The 14,731-nt window shown below is 46.5% G+C and overlaps 1 protein-coding gene across 4 annotated transcripts in view; it reads right to left on the bottom strand.

Annotated features, from left to right (window-relative positions):
* The window catches only part of Trpm1 (transient receptor potential cation channel subfamily M member 1), a 119,322-nt gene extending 112,725 nt beyond the window's left edge, over positions 1–6,597 (bottom strand). For 2 of the 4 annotated variants that reach the window (XM_034501973.2, XM_034501975.2), the window contains exon 1: positions 6,349–6,587. In XM_034501973.2, coding sequence (XP_034357864.1) covers positions 6,349–6,423 — 75 coding nt within the window. In that variant the 5' untranslated portion in view covers positions 6,424–6,587. Of the gene's footprint in view, positions 1–6,348 lie in introns of all 4 variants that reach the window. The other 2 variants (XR_013110807.1, XM_034502028.2) reach the window with 2 other exon arrangements.
* Between the last annotated feature and the right edge of the window lie 8,134 nt (positions 6,598–14,731).

Below are 14,731 nucleotides of genomic sequence, written 5' to 3'. Positions count from 1 at the left end.
TAACAAACCCCTTGTGCATACACTTTCAGACTGGTGGGAAGTGATGTGGCCAACCCTTTCTTGGGCAGGGAGGGGCTCTGCTTCCTTTGGATGGGTGGCACAGGGTGGGAAGAGCATCCAGAGCTCCCTGGTGTCCCCAAGGCAGCAGGAGGCACTGGTGGCCTGGGATCCCACGTGACTGCAAGTCTCCCAGCAGCTTCTACAAACAGGAACTTTTTGTCTTTGGCCTTAAATACACAGGGCAGGCTGTTTCAAATGCTGGGTTGTTTGCAGCCTTCAGTGCTCCTGGGGCATTGCCTCCAGCTGCGATGCACAGCTGCCCCTCCCCCCACAACCACCACTCTCACACGTCAAGTCTAGCTGCTTCTAAAGACAGCCATGATGCCACCTTAACTGGCTCAAAAGTTAAACCCCAGGTGGCCTTTCCCTGCATACTTCCTTTAATCCTGGGTCAATGATCTATCAAAGGCCAAAGCCAACTTTGAATGAAGCCCTGCCTCATGGACCAGAGAGCCAGCAGGTCCTGGGACAGATTCTCCCTTCACACATCCGTCTTATGCATCCCCAGTCCTCTCTGCCCCAGGTGTCCTCAACCTGTGCACTGGCTGTTCCCTCCAGCCTGCTGCTCTTCCTGTGGGTGTCTGCATGGCTCCCTTCGTCAGCCCAGCAGCCTGTCAGGCATTTGCTCAGTGAACCCCCTACCCTGATGTCCAAGCCTCTCTCCCGTCCTCCACAGCACTTACTCTGACAGCATAGCCGGCTCCACTAGAAAGTCCACCCCTGTTGGGTGTGGTGCTGTTTTCTGACTTGACATTCTAGACCCCCAGCTCCAAGGACACTGCTGGACACACTACAATGCTGGCAAAGACTTGTGAGAGAAAGGAGGCGTGCATTTATTAAAGGCCAGCCTTTGTCCAAACATCACAATGGGTCTGCAGAGAAAATCAACAAAGAACAAGCTACAGACAACTCCCTCACTACAACCAGTTTTTGTGTGTGGTTTTGCTTTTGCTTTTGGGTTGGTGTTGTAAACATTAAATCTGTACTTGTTACGAGAGTACTTGGTCTAATGGCATAAGAGGGTGGAAACTGAAGACACCTTCAATGATGTCTTCCTTATTTTATTAATGAGGAAATTAGGCCCAGAGAGGTTGAATAGCTTTCCTGTAATCACACAGCAGAACCCTAAGCACGTCTCCTGCAGACAAGGGTGGTCAGACCTTTGATGTGAATGTTCTATATGTGGGATGCCATGGCAACCTAGATTCACCCGAGCTACAGCTCAGCTCTGCGTGGGAGGGACCTGTGGGGATGTGAGCAGGTGCAAGACCCCACAGAGGCTGGGAAGGCCTGGCAAGAAGCCAGCCTTGGAATTGCTCTGCTCATTTCTGAATCCCAGAGGCAAAGGAGGAGGGAGACAGGGTGGAGCCAGAGGCCTGGGGAAGGCTCCTGCCAGGCTATGGCTCTCTCTGGCTCTGGGGGACACTGTTGCCAGCAGTGTGGGGTGTAGTTGCAAAGCCCCACACTTATGCACGGGTCCATCTATGACTATGCTGGAGAAAGCCATGTCTGATGGCTTTAAGGTAGGGTGGAAGAAAGGGGTTTTTTTTAGAAGTCTCTGCCAGCCCAAAATATCCTGATCTCTATAGTTCCACCCCTGCCTCAGGCCCCAACAAAATGGCGCTGTAGCTCAGAGATGGGGTGCGTGCACGTTCTCTGCGTCAACACGACAAGCTTGCTGCTTTTTTGAAGACTGCTGGCCTCAGGGGGACAGCTGCCCTCCTGCATCTTTCAGAGCCTCTGAGCAGAGACTCACACATGTACTGCGGCTGAGGCGGAGCCCGGGCTTCTTCAACAACCTGCCTTCTCCTCACGTTCTGTTCAATTTGTTGGTTCTGTAATTTGAATATTTTCTTTGGGGGGAATGTTGATAGCTTCATAGTGACTTTGGGTGGCGGCTTAACATGATAATCTTCTGGGATCCCCCAGACTCCAGCCATGCTCTCTGAGAAGTGAGGCGCCCTCCAGGGAGCCAGGTCTAGTTCCCCAACTTGGTTACTGAAATCACAGCTCCTGTTTCCCTTGAGCTGAGATATGCCTTCTGCAGCAGCTGCTACAGAGGGCGGTGGGATAGAGGGCAGGCCAATTTGGCCAGTTCCCTGTGTGCAGCTTCTGGGCTGAGGAAGCAAAGGAGATGCTGATAAAACCAGCGATGTAGAATTCTTTCTCTGAGACTAGGGACAGGCAGGGCACTCTGAGGCTTTCCTTGCTGCACCTGGGCTTCTTCGAGAAGGATGAAATCAATTCTCAATCACGAAAGCATCACTTTGATTTCAAAATTATAAGAAAGGCTAACAGACAGGTAAGCCCCGAGAGCCTGTTACAGGTGAGCCATGAAACAAAAAGGAAGGAGGCTGTCTTAGGGTTTCATTGCTGTGAAGAGACTCCATGACCAAGGCGACTCCTAGAAAGAAAACGTTTAATTGGGGCTGGCTTACAGTTTCAGAGGTTTAGTCCATTATCATCATGGTGGGAAGAATGGCAGCGTTCAGGCAGACAGTGCTGGAGAAGCCAAAAGTTCTACATCTTGATTTGAAGGCAGCCAGGAAGAGACTTGAATTCCACACTGGGCGGAGCTTAAGACTGTGACCAAGCCCACCTCCACAGTGACACACCCCCTCCATCACGGCCACATCTCCTAGTAGTAGTGTCAATCGCTGTGGGCCAAACATTCAAACACATGAATCTATGGGGGTCAAATCTATTCAAACCACCACAGAGGCCGAGAAGAGGAAAAATGATTACTTCTAGCACCTGAAGAAAGAAAGATTACAAACAGAGCAAACCACCTCTATCCTAAAAGGACATGCCATTTTTAGAATTTCCTTGTGTATTTTGGGGTTTTTCTGAGAGGCTTATTGTTGTGATAACATATGTTCCAGGATTTATCTGTGTAGGCATTTTAAGTACTGTATAGTACTCCGTTGTTCAGAGGTGCAGAGATCTCAGCACCCCCTTGCTAATGAGCTCCAGGGCAGTCTTGTTTGCAGCAAGCAGCACACAGTGCTGATGTGAGCATTTTTGTGTATTTCCTTGAGGACCTGTGCTGGAATTTTCTAAGGGGATCTAAGGTACAGTTTATTAAGCTGTGCTACCATTTAATTTGTTTAAGATTTTCATCTTCAATTCCAAATGTTATCTGTATTGTTTAACAAATTAAAATGTAGGCAGGGTTTTCATGTTCCACATGGCCACCTGGAGGCTTTTCCTACAACTATGGAAGGCTGGGCCTCCTGCACTACAGGTAGCTGGCCTTCATTTACTGATTCAGTTCCCTTGGCTGGTTACTGTTTGGGGGACTGGGGGTGGGTTAAGGCCAAGTGAGGAGCTGCCTAACCGGAAGAGCTGAGCAGCCAGGCCAAAGGCCAGAAGTGCCTTTTACAACGGAGGGCCAGGCACGATAACCTTTGGAAGAGCACCAAGTTCTTAAGGACAAAGGAGTCTCAAGTGTTTACAAAAACTTCACAGAGGAAATCACACACTCTGGGAACTTGTTTCTTACTATCCCCTTACAGATTAAGTGGCTCACCCCTGTAATCTAAACACAGGGGTTGGGGGGGGGGGCTGAGGCAGGAGGATTGCTATAAGTTCAAGACCAGCCTGGACTACAGAGTAAGACTCCTACACAGTGAAACAGAAACAGTTGATTGGAAGAACCATCCTTCCTTTTCCCTTCAGTGATCTCATTCTTGGCCTGAGGATTGTCACAAACAGGCCTGGGGCACCGCTGAGCCTTTAACTAGGTCGGGTTCTGGCAGGGAGGGCCTGGAGACTTAGGATTTGGGGGAGAGGTGCCAGGGACTGTTTCTGGCAGGGAGGACTTGGAGAATTAGTATTTGGAGAGTCGGGCATGGTACAGGGGACAGGCAGAACCCAGGGCCTCTCACATACAATTCACATACCCCGCTACTGGACCACACTGCCTGCCCATGCAAGAGAATATCATAAATCGCCATGGCATGAGCTCACCTTGGAAGGTGGAGGGGCGTCCTCTTAAATGTCAAGTAAAATCAAGTGTGTAGTCCTGGAAGATGGGGGTGGAGGAGGGAGACAGAGGGAGTAAAAGGAAGAGCGAGAGAGTAAAAGAGAGAGAAGGAAGGACAGAGAGGGAAGAGGAGGAGAGAGAATGGAAGGGAGAGAGAGGTGCTAGGTTTCACTGCTAACCACACTCAGTGTGCTCCTCCCATCTGCTGAGTTCCCCACACCCAGACTCTGCTACTTCAGGAGGGTAAGCACCAGGCAGAGGGCAATTCCAGAACAGCACAGCCTGCTTCCTTTCAGAGCTTATAAGTTAATGTGTGCAGCTGTGTTCTGGGGAGGAGGACCACGCAGCACCATGTGGGCGCAGCCACATTGCTAGTGGCATGTGACTGTTGCGTTCCTGCCAAGTGTGGTGGTAGATTTGTGAATGCTAATTTACAAGACACCGTGGGTGTGCAGGCTCTGCAGAAAGACTGCTGATTCTCACACACTGGGGGAGAACAGAGAGATGTACCTTCTACCACCCACAAGGAGCCCCCAGGGATGGATCTTCTCAATTCTTGAAACTTGTTAAAAAAAATAATAATAATAATAAACCGTTTCCTATTTCCTTTGTGTGTGTTTTCAGATTCCTGGGACACCTGACACTGGGAAACACTGCATGGATGCATGCCCAGCTGTTTCTGGACTGTGAGGCCACTGCCTGGCCAGCTCCTAAGATGACCTAGTGTCCTGCCTGAGGGAATACCTGCCCTGAGGCACTCACCTGGCTCACACTGCTGTCCTGGCTTCTGTCCCCAACACTGACCAGGGCACTGGCTGGAATGTCAGAAAGAGCTCCTTCAGGGGTGCACCCTTCTGTTCACACCCTCTCCTTCCTTTCTCCTTCACTCTGTAGAAGCAGTGTCTTGGAAGGAGCCTCTACCTCCTCCTTGGGCTGGACCTGAGGGCAGCTGAGTAAGATGACCTATCAGACCACCTAATGTGGGAAAAGAGTGTATACTTGTTGTATGAGCAGTCATAACATGAGCATGGCCAGGCCAACGACACCAATGCCTCAGATTCGTAGGATGGCAAGGCCTTTCCCTGCTCCAAGTATTGATGTCGGAGAATGGGCGACCTTTAGCTAAAAATGGCAGTGCAAACTGTACAGAGCTTTTTCATCCCAGATGACTGCACGGTCAAACCTTCTGAGGCCACTTCTCTCTAGAGACCACCTACCAAGATTAGCCAGCCAGCCTCCTCGTCCATACTGTATATAATAAACACATTATCTGACCAGCCTCCTCATCCATACTATATATAATAAATACATTATCTGACCAGCCTCCTCATCCATACTATATATAATAAACACATATGACCAGCCTCCTCATCCATACTGTATATAACAAGTACACATTAGCCAACCAGCCTCCTTATCCATACTATATATAACAAACACACATTAGCTGACCAAGATCCTTGTTTATTTTATATATAATAAACACACTGAGTAGCCAAGTACCTGGTGTGTCTCCAGCTGAGAGCTTAGCCCACGAGATCCCAGCTTTACAATTAACTTGTGTCTGATTTTCTTAATCAGTTCTCCAGTTGCATGGGCCATGGTAACCTGGGTCCAAAAAGACCACTTCTTGCAGCCCAAGGTACCGAAGGCCACCTACTTTTGGGCTAGATTTTTGTCGCTTTGGACAGAGCAGATCCAGAAGACAAGTAAGCCTGACACAGTAAGTGGCTTTTACAGAAGAGGACGTCCACTCAGCATGCTCGGAGGCCAGAGAAACCCAGACCCAGCACAGGACTCACTCAGGGCTACTTTCACATCTTCTAGATGCAACACTGCCCCCATTCCTGTGGTGTAATCCACACCCTGAGGACCACTGAGGCCCACACTGCAGACATTGTGTACCCCTAAGACCCCTCAGTAATTCTATAAATCTGTGAACAGAACAAAGCAGGGGCAAGCGAGCCACATAAGAGTCCTTTCACAGTGGCCCATGTGGAAACAAAGGATGTCATGGGTCAGAGCCATGAGGGTACTGGTTACAGGTACCAGTGCATCATCCTGAAAGTGAGAGAATGACAGAGAGGCAGGAAATGCAGGGTCACCTCTGAAGAAAGGACCTTTATGCAATAGAGAGTATATATAACACACACACACACACACACACACACACACACACACACACACACACACACACCTGGAAGACAAGAGCGCACTGAAGCAGTAATCAAACAGAATAGAGACCCATGTCCCCTGACCCTTCTGTCCATCTTGCCCTTGGACCTCAAGCAAAGCTCACTCACCTTCTGGGACCCTGACGTGGAGCTCTTGATTGAACCACGCTTGAAGGAGCTGCTCATCTTCCTCACGGACCCCATTGGTGTTTCTGTATTCCCTGTCAGGCCCAGCCTGCTGCATGGGAGTCCCCAGTGGGCTGAGGCAAGAGAGTTCTCTTAACCTGGGCTCAGAGTTGGGGGTGATATTGGTGGCTTGGTCAGCTCAGGAGGAGCTGGACTGCTTCTCACCCTCCGGCTGGACTCCCACCCAGTGCTCAGAGACTAGATGGCTTCTGTAACATCTGTAATCAGCCTTAATCCCCACTCCCCCCTCCTGCAAGGTTTTTAGGAGGCAGATTTAGCAAATGGCAATTGAAAGTAAAATCTACTTTGAGAAAGTGGTGGCTGCAGAGGGGTGGGGGGCACATGATGAGGATTTGGGGATCGAGAAAGGTGAACTGTGAGAACCTTCTACACTGGTGCCCAAGACCCCTTGTTGGGCTATGTCTTAATTAATGTTTCTATGGTGCAGATAAAATATCATGAGCAAAGCAGGTTGGGAAAGAAATGGTTTGTGCCACCTTACACATCTGAGGTCATACTCCATCACTGAGGGAAGTCAGGGCAGAAGCTCAAGGCGGGAACCTGGAGGCAGGGACTAAAGCAGAGGCCATGCAGGAGTGCTGCTCACTGCTTGTTTGCTCACAGCTTGCTCAGCCTGCTTTCTTATACAACCCAGGACTACCTGCCCCCAAGTGTGGCTCCACAAACACTACTGCGGGCTAAGCTTGCCCACGTCAATCATTAATTATGGAAATGCCCTACAGTCTTGCCTACAGACAATTTGAGGGAGGCAATTTCTCAACTGAGGTTTCTCTTCCCAAATAACACTTGTGTCAAGTTCATAAGATCTGACTGGCGAAGACTGAGGCCAGGTTCCCAGGGAGTTCATATATCAGTAGGGTGAGTTTCCAAGCCCAGACAGGATAGATGGAAGCTCTCTCCTAGAAGCCATTGGGTGTGCTTCTCCCATGAACTGGGTAACAAAGCAGTGTACCTTGTTATGTGTGTACTGTGCCTATCTCAGGTCCATTCTCTGTTTTTTTTTGGGGGGGGGAGGGGAGGTCTGATGATCATATTTCAGGGATATGACCTTCCCTCTTGAAAACATGGGATAGGACAGAACACAGGTCTGCTGTGCTGCTGTGTGGGACAGGGGATCGGCACACAGCTGATCCATCCAGTAGTCCTCCCAGGTCTATTCCAGCATATCCATGTGTCACCCTCTCAAGGTGACTCCACTGGGTTCTTGTATCAGCTAATGTGTAGAGGAGAAAAACAGGGCTCACACAAGGCTCCTGGAGAAAAATCAGGAGCCCCACTGGCATAGAAAAAGAATCAGCACACAGTAAAGACAGACAAGGCTGGAGATAAGTAAAAGCTACCTTGCCAGCCATGCAGCCGAAGTTCTAACTTTCTCCTCCTTGGGTGTGGGGGTGTGGCTTCTTGCCCCCAGAGAACTGCTTGGTTGTGGAGATTCAGAAGGTAGAGCCATGGCCTTTGGAAGTCTGGCTTAGAAGACTGGGTAGATGGTCTTCCCAGCATATACCTACCAAGCAATGCTGGCTCTCCACTCCCCAACCCGTTCCACTCTGCACTCCCTGCAACTGTTCATCCAGTGCAGTTCAAGCTTTTACTACAACCGTTTCAACAGGTGCTAGGGACACAATGGTGACAAACAGGTGACAGTCCTTTTTCTGCTGGAGTTGGTTCTTCCTAGTAAGGGGATGTCTTAGTTAGGGTTTCTACTGCAATGAAACACTATGACTGAAAAACAATTTGGAGAGGAAAGGTTATTTGGGTTACACTTCCATATTACTGTTCATCACTGAAGGAAGTCAGGATAGGAATTTAAACAGGGCAGGAACCTAGAATCAGGTGCTGATGCAGAGACCATGGAGGGGTGCCGATTACTGACTTGCTCCTCATGGTTTGATCAGCCTGCTTTCTCATAGAACCCACAACCATCAGCCCAGGGATAACACCACCCACAATGGGCTGGGCCTTCCCCCATCAATCACTAATTAAGAAAATACCTTACAGCCAGATCTTATAGACTAATTTTCTCATGTGAGGTTCTCTCCTTTCAGATAACTCTAGCTGTTGACATAAAACTAGCCAGCACAGGGGGAAATCAGATGTACTACCCGTAAGCAATCAAACACATCATGGGGAGGGTGGTGGAGAAAGCAGGGGAAAGAAAAGATTAATGATCAGGCTGGGGTTGCTTAAGTTTAGAGAGGAAAATCTCAGAAGAAGACCTTCAAAATCTGGGCCAGGGGGAATAGGATCATACCTTACAGGAAGTCAGGGTTAGGGAAAGATTTCCAGGCAAACACGGGGATGAGAACAAAGGCCTTGACTTGAAGGTGTGCCTGGCACAGTCCAGAAAGATCTAGACGAGGAAGTAGCTGGAAAGGAGTGCTGAAGGAAAGAACAGAAGAATATAGCTGTGCCTAAGCACTGAGGACTGAGATTCTGTTTATTCTGGTTTACAATCTAAAGGATCCATGATAGTCCCTGGACTGGACTAGCCAGAACCCAAGATGCAAGTCAACTCAGTGGAATGACAGCCTCTGGGACAGAGTGGCAGCTGCAGCCTTGTAGGGGTAGTGGCCTGACTTCAGGGAGAGTTTGTAAGTAAAGCCAAAAAGATGTGCTGAAAGATTGGATGCCTGGTCTAAGGAGAAGATAAATGACAGGAAACTGCAAGGCATTATTGGGCCACAGCTGCTGGAAGGATGGGATCCCTCCAATAAGGTGCAGACTGGCTGGATACAGTGGTGCTGGCCTGCAGTACCTAGCACAAAGGATGCTGAGGCAGGAGAATTATCTTGCGCTCAGGAATTGAAAGCCAGCTCAGATAACAGAGAGACTTCGTCTATCTCAAAAAGAAAAACAAACAAAAAGCCCCAAAGAAGGCTGTGTGGGGAGTGCTCTGACCTCTGTACTACTGAAACTAATGTTATATTAGTCCCAACTGTTTGTGGTCTCACAGAACTGAACTGTGCTGACACCTCATGAGCACGTGGCCCTAGTGTTCCTCCTGGTCACTGGCAAACCCTCAACATTCCAAATGGTCCAGCTTCTTGCATCTGATCTCTGATTGTTGTCTCCTTTAAGGGTCTCTCTGAGCCTCAGGCTTTCCTCACTTCTAGCTTCAAATCCAAATGACTTCTCTCTGGCCCTCAGCCATTATAATTCCCAAGGACACCCACAGCCCTGACCACTGCTCTGGGCCTAGCATCTTTAACTGTCTTCTGAGCTAACTCCCCACATGTGCAGGTCAGAGCCAGGGCAATTCTTACTGTTCCCTGATCTATTTCCCCACAGCTGGTCTGCCCCCAGGCTCCTCCCTTCCTGTGAGGAAGGTGTAAAGCCAGAGGCCTAGGAGTCTTTGAGATAATCATGTGCCCTGGATTCCCCTCCTTTACCCTATCCTAGCCACCTCCAAGCTGTGCTCTCCCAGACAGCTCAAAGATCAACCTACGCCATACCCACTAAAAGTAATATCATTTAAAACTTGCAGATGTGGACACATGCTTCTTTTTCAAAGCCCTTAGACTAACCCATCCCTCTACTGCCTGTAGGGTGCTGCCCTGCCTCTCTCTTCTTAGGTGCTTCTCTGGCCTTTGCTCCTTGACCTTCCTCTGAGCTCCTTAGGCCTCATGGCCTCTCTCAGCAATCTTAGATACTGAGACACTGGTAGTGGCCCATGGACGTAAAGCTATGCTGTGAGTCTCTCTCTCTCTCTCTCTCTCTCTCTCTCTCTCTCTCTCTCCCTCCCTCCCTCCTTCCCTCCCTCTTTTCCTTCTTCCCTCCTCTATCTTTCTCTCTGGAGCTTCTGGAGGCCTTCCCTGGGTCTATTAGGTTCATGGGAAAGTATGGAAACCTTCCTGGCCTATTTTATGGATGGTGCTGGCACACTCCTAACATAAAAAGCTGACCAGGAGAGGGCACCTTTGGCCAATTTGCTGTGAAGCTATAACAAGTAAAAACTTATAGTAACTATAAGCACAAACTGGGAATCCTAGAATTCTGAAACACGGGCACCACACGATGGGCAGCCTCCACCTCATTTCCAGAATGCAAGGGGCACTCAGTGCAAGAAACTCCATTCATGCCATTGAACACACTAACAGATTAACAAAGACTTGCTATGATCATCTTGGTGTTGCAGAAGCCATATGGCCCATCTCAGGGGGGCCAAAACCAAGAAAAAGAGCAAAAAGCTTCATGTTTGACAACATACAGTCAACGGTCCTTACTGAGACAGGAACAAACAAAAACCCTCAGCAACCTAGGAATATGGGAAATTCTGTTATTTGTTAAATGGAAAAAAAAAAAAAAAACCTGAAGCATTTTTGTTAAAATCAGAAAACAGTTGAGAGAGTCCAATTACATCACTCCTAGTCAATAGGCAGCTGTAATAAGACAGGAGAAAGAAATAAAAAAGATTAAAACGGGAAAAAAAGAACTCAAAGTATTCCTATTTCCGATGGCATGATTCTATTCAGTAGAGACCCCAAAGAATTCACCAGGAACCCCCTAGAGCTGATAAACACTTTCAGGGAAGTGACAGGCTACAAAATCAACACAATCTGAGCTTTTCTACATACCAAAGACAAACAGACTAGAAAAATAATCAAGGAAGCAATCCCATTCCTAATAACTTCAAAGCAGGAGACCTATACGATGAAAACGATATAACACTGAAGAAAGAAATTGAAAAGGACCCCAGAAGATAAAGAGCCCTTCCCATACTTGGATGGGTAGAACTAATATTGAGAAAATAGCCAACCTATTGAACACAGGTTCAATGCAATCTCCATTAAAATTCCAACACAATGCCCTCAAATAAAAAGTAATGTGTGGATTTAATGCAATCTCTGTCAAAATTCCAATACAATCTCACAGGAAAAAGATTAATCTTAAAATTTATATAGAAGCATGGAAGACTCTGGATAGGCAAAACAACAGGGGCAATAAAAACTCTGCTGGAGCTGTTACTGCCCCTGACTTCAAGGTGTGCCACAGAGCTATAGTAAGACAGACAGCATGGTACTGATGCAAACCCAGACACAGTGATCTATGATACAGGACCAAGGACCACAGTGAAAGTCCACAGGCCTGCAGCCACTGGATTTTTTTTTTTTTTGACAGAGATGCTAAAAACACACTGGAGAAAAGATGGCATCTTTAACAGTGTTGAAAAACTGAGAATCTACATGCAGAAGAATAAAACCCAATCTTTCTAACCCTGTACTCCAAGAAGAAAGAGTAGGAAGTACATGTCAAGATTTAGGCTCACGTAAGAACTTTCTAAACAGGACTCTGGTTGTACAGGGAACAGGACCAAAAGACAACAAGCGAGACTTCGTGCAATTAAAAAGTGTTTGTGCTGCAAAGGAAGCTGTCAATCAGCTAAAGAGGTCACCTATATGATGCGGAGTCTCAGACAGAAGATTTGTGTCAAGAGCATATGAACAACACTGTTGCATGTAACTTTTGCTACCCCTCCTGAGCTCCAGGAACTGACTGTGCTACCAGCCCCTGCCCAGAGAATATTGGATCCGAACATGAAAACCATAGACACACACCGTTGTTCAATTTCAAATTGCCTTATTGGCTCAATTGTTGGGCATTATTAATCTCCTGCAGCTAGCATGCCCTCCCTGATACTCTTAGCTCAGCACCCTAAATCTGTCCTCAACTTTAGTTGCTCAATACCTTTAGTCCCAGCTCAACATCCCCAACGTCTCACCTGTAGAAGTGGCCTGTGGTGGCTCCACCCAAGATCTCGCATGGCTGGTTGGTCTTTTTCATCATGAAGACAAATATTACAAATGAGATATTTTTTCTAATTTGTTTTCTATGAGTTCATTGTTAATACATATGAAGGCTACTGGGTTTTGTGATATTGGTTTTCATATACTGCAACTTTCTTGTAAGTCTTTATTAGGTCTAAGAGCTTCCTGGTAGATTGTAGAGAGTTCGGTAGGTAGGAAACCGTGCCATCAGCAAATAGGGATAGTTTGACTTCTTTTCTTATTTTTCCCTTTTATGCTTTTCTCTTCTCTAATAGGTATATCTAAGACTCTAAGCACTATAACAAGAGAACGGAGAGTGGGCCTGCTTGCCTCCTTCCTGATTTTAGAGGAAATGCCGTGTGTCACCATTTAGTATAGTATTTGTTACAACCTTTATGATTTTGAGATATGCTGCATCTATTCTTAAGATCTCCATCTTAAGATCTTTTATCATGAAGGCCTATTGAACTTTGTCAAATGCCTTTGCATTATTAATCAAGATGATTATGAAATCTGTCCTTAAGTTTGCTTACATAGTGTGTTACATTTACTGAGTTGCATATGTTGAACCAACCTTTCCTCTCTGGGATGAAGTTCATTTGGTCACAACGTTTGATCTGTTGAGTTGTTTGTCAGAGGCGCCCCAGAGATACCCACCCCAAAACAATACAGAACATTTTTCTTGGTTATCTACTAAAACTTGATGAGAAAGCCCTATTGTGTAAGATACACTCATACTCTTTCATCATACCCCATGTAGAAATCAGGTTGGTACTGACCAGGGAGCCTCCTTTCCACTGGCCAGCTTTTATAGTACCAGAAATACTAGGCAGGCTATTGACAGAGAAAAGTCATAACAAAGTGCCCAGCTGTGAACACTATGAAGTACGATCATCACTGGAGTGCCATGAAATGTCTGTAGGCACAACAGTGGCAGAAATGTTTGGGGGTAACTAACCTGACTATAATTAAGGTTTGTGGCACAGGAGAAAATGCATGTTTGGTACTGTAAATCTGGCTTTATCAATCCAGTGATTGGGGAGCTCATAGACCTCAGGGATGAATATACTGTTATTATTTTGCTAAATGGATATATTACCAAACTGCCCTCTAAATCCCATCTCTCTACTCATGGATTAGTTCTGCTCCCAGACCTCATCAGAGAAGTTCCTTTGTGCAGTGAATGACCACTCAGTGGTTAGACATTAAGGTAGAAAACGTCACAACTCTCCAACGTGCAGAGAATATGTTGGCGAGGAGCTCAGGCACAAATGGAACTTCTATGTCACCTACCTTCGAAGCCCGGGGACTATAGCAGAAGAAAGCATTGAAAATTTCTAAGAGCCAGAGTTGGGGAGGACTGAAGCAAAACTGTCTTCTGAACATGACAGGACCACTGTATTCATGAGCTCCCAAGGAACTCATGAGCACCAACCATTGACTGAGGAGTTATTGCTAGTTGATTGCTTCTGGGAGGGGAAAAGTCAGTTTTCTTTAAGGGTGTGGTCCCTAGTGTCAGACATGGTACATTAGATATCCCCATAGTCATGAGTATATGCATGGCACAAACTGGATTTGATGGGTTATTATTTAAAAACAAAACAACAAAACGAAACAACACAATAGCAAAGCCAAGATATGGTGGCACAAGTCTTTAATCCCAACACTCAGGAGATAAAAGGAGGTGAATCTCTGAGTTTGAAGCCAGCCTGTCTACAGAGAAAGCTCCAGTTCAGCCAGAGCTACACAGAGAAACCCTGTCTTGAAAAAACAAAAACGAAACTAAAGGACACCAAGTTGAGAAAGGAAGAGTACTGGATCTGAGAGGAATTAAAGGAGTGTGGGTGTCTATGATTAAAATACATTGCATGGAAGTCTCAAAGGATTAACAAAAACATATTTTTCAAAGTTGGCTCAATATCACTTGGCTTTCAAGGATTTCTGGGATATTGTCATGTAGGGTGATGTATAAAGAGAGGCAGAAGGGTTCTGCAATGTGCTATTCTTTTCTAAATGTAGGTACACCTACACCTGTCACCCACCAGTCATCTACCTAGTGACTCTGTGGAGCCTGAAAGCAGTGCAGATGATGCAGAGGCATTATTCTGCCTCTGTTCTAGTTCTATCATTTAGCAGTTGATATAGGTACTGAGTATACATCTATAGAAATTGTAGTTTTTGTTCCAGGGACCATCATTTCTGATTCCTGTGTCTGTTTCTTGCTACTTCCTTATGTAGTTTACATAACATGCTTTCGACTTTATTTTTTGATCTTGTGGTTTTGGACATTGACTCGAGTTAAGAAAGATAAACCTACAGATGTTGAACAGCAGTACTCAGCACCTCCTCCCTGTACGTAATCTGCACCTTTCGTATGGGATGGTAGCATGGTTCTGCAGAAGAGTTGATTTAATATATGTGGTTTTATTACAAAGTTACTTATGTATAACTCATAATATTTCTATAATTTGCTTTCTGCCCTTGCTGTATTTTCTTTAATTATGTTTTTATGTGTTTCAATGTTTAATACCACTAAATTC

This window comes from Arvicanthis niloticus, chromosome 1 (genome assembly GCF_011762505.2).
Source record: "Arvicanthis niloticus isolate mArvNil1 chromosome 1, mArvNil1.pat.X, whole genome shotgun sequence".
In the NCBI taxonomy this organism is placed as follows: domain Eukaryota; kingdom Metazoa; phylum Chordata; class Mammalia; order Rodentia; family Muridae; genus Arvicanthis; species Arvicanthis niloticus.
This window is presented reverse-complemented; position numbering and strand designations above follow the sequence as displayed.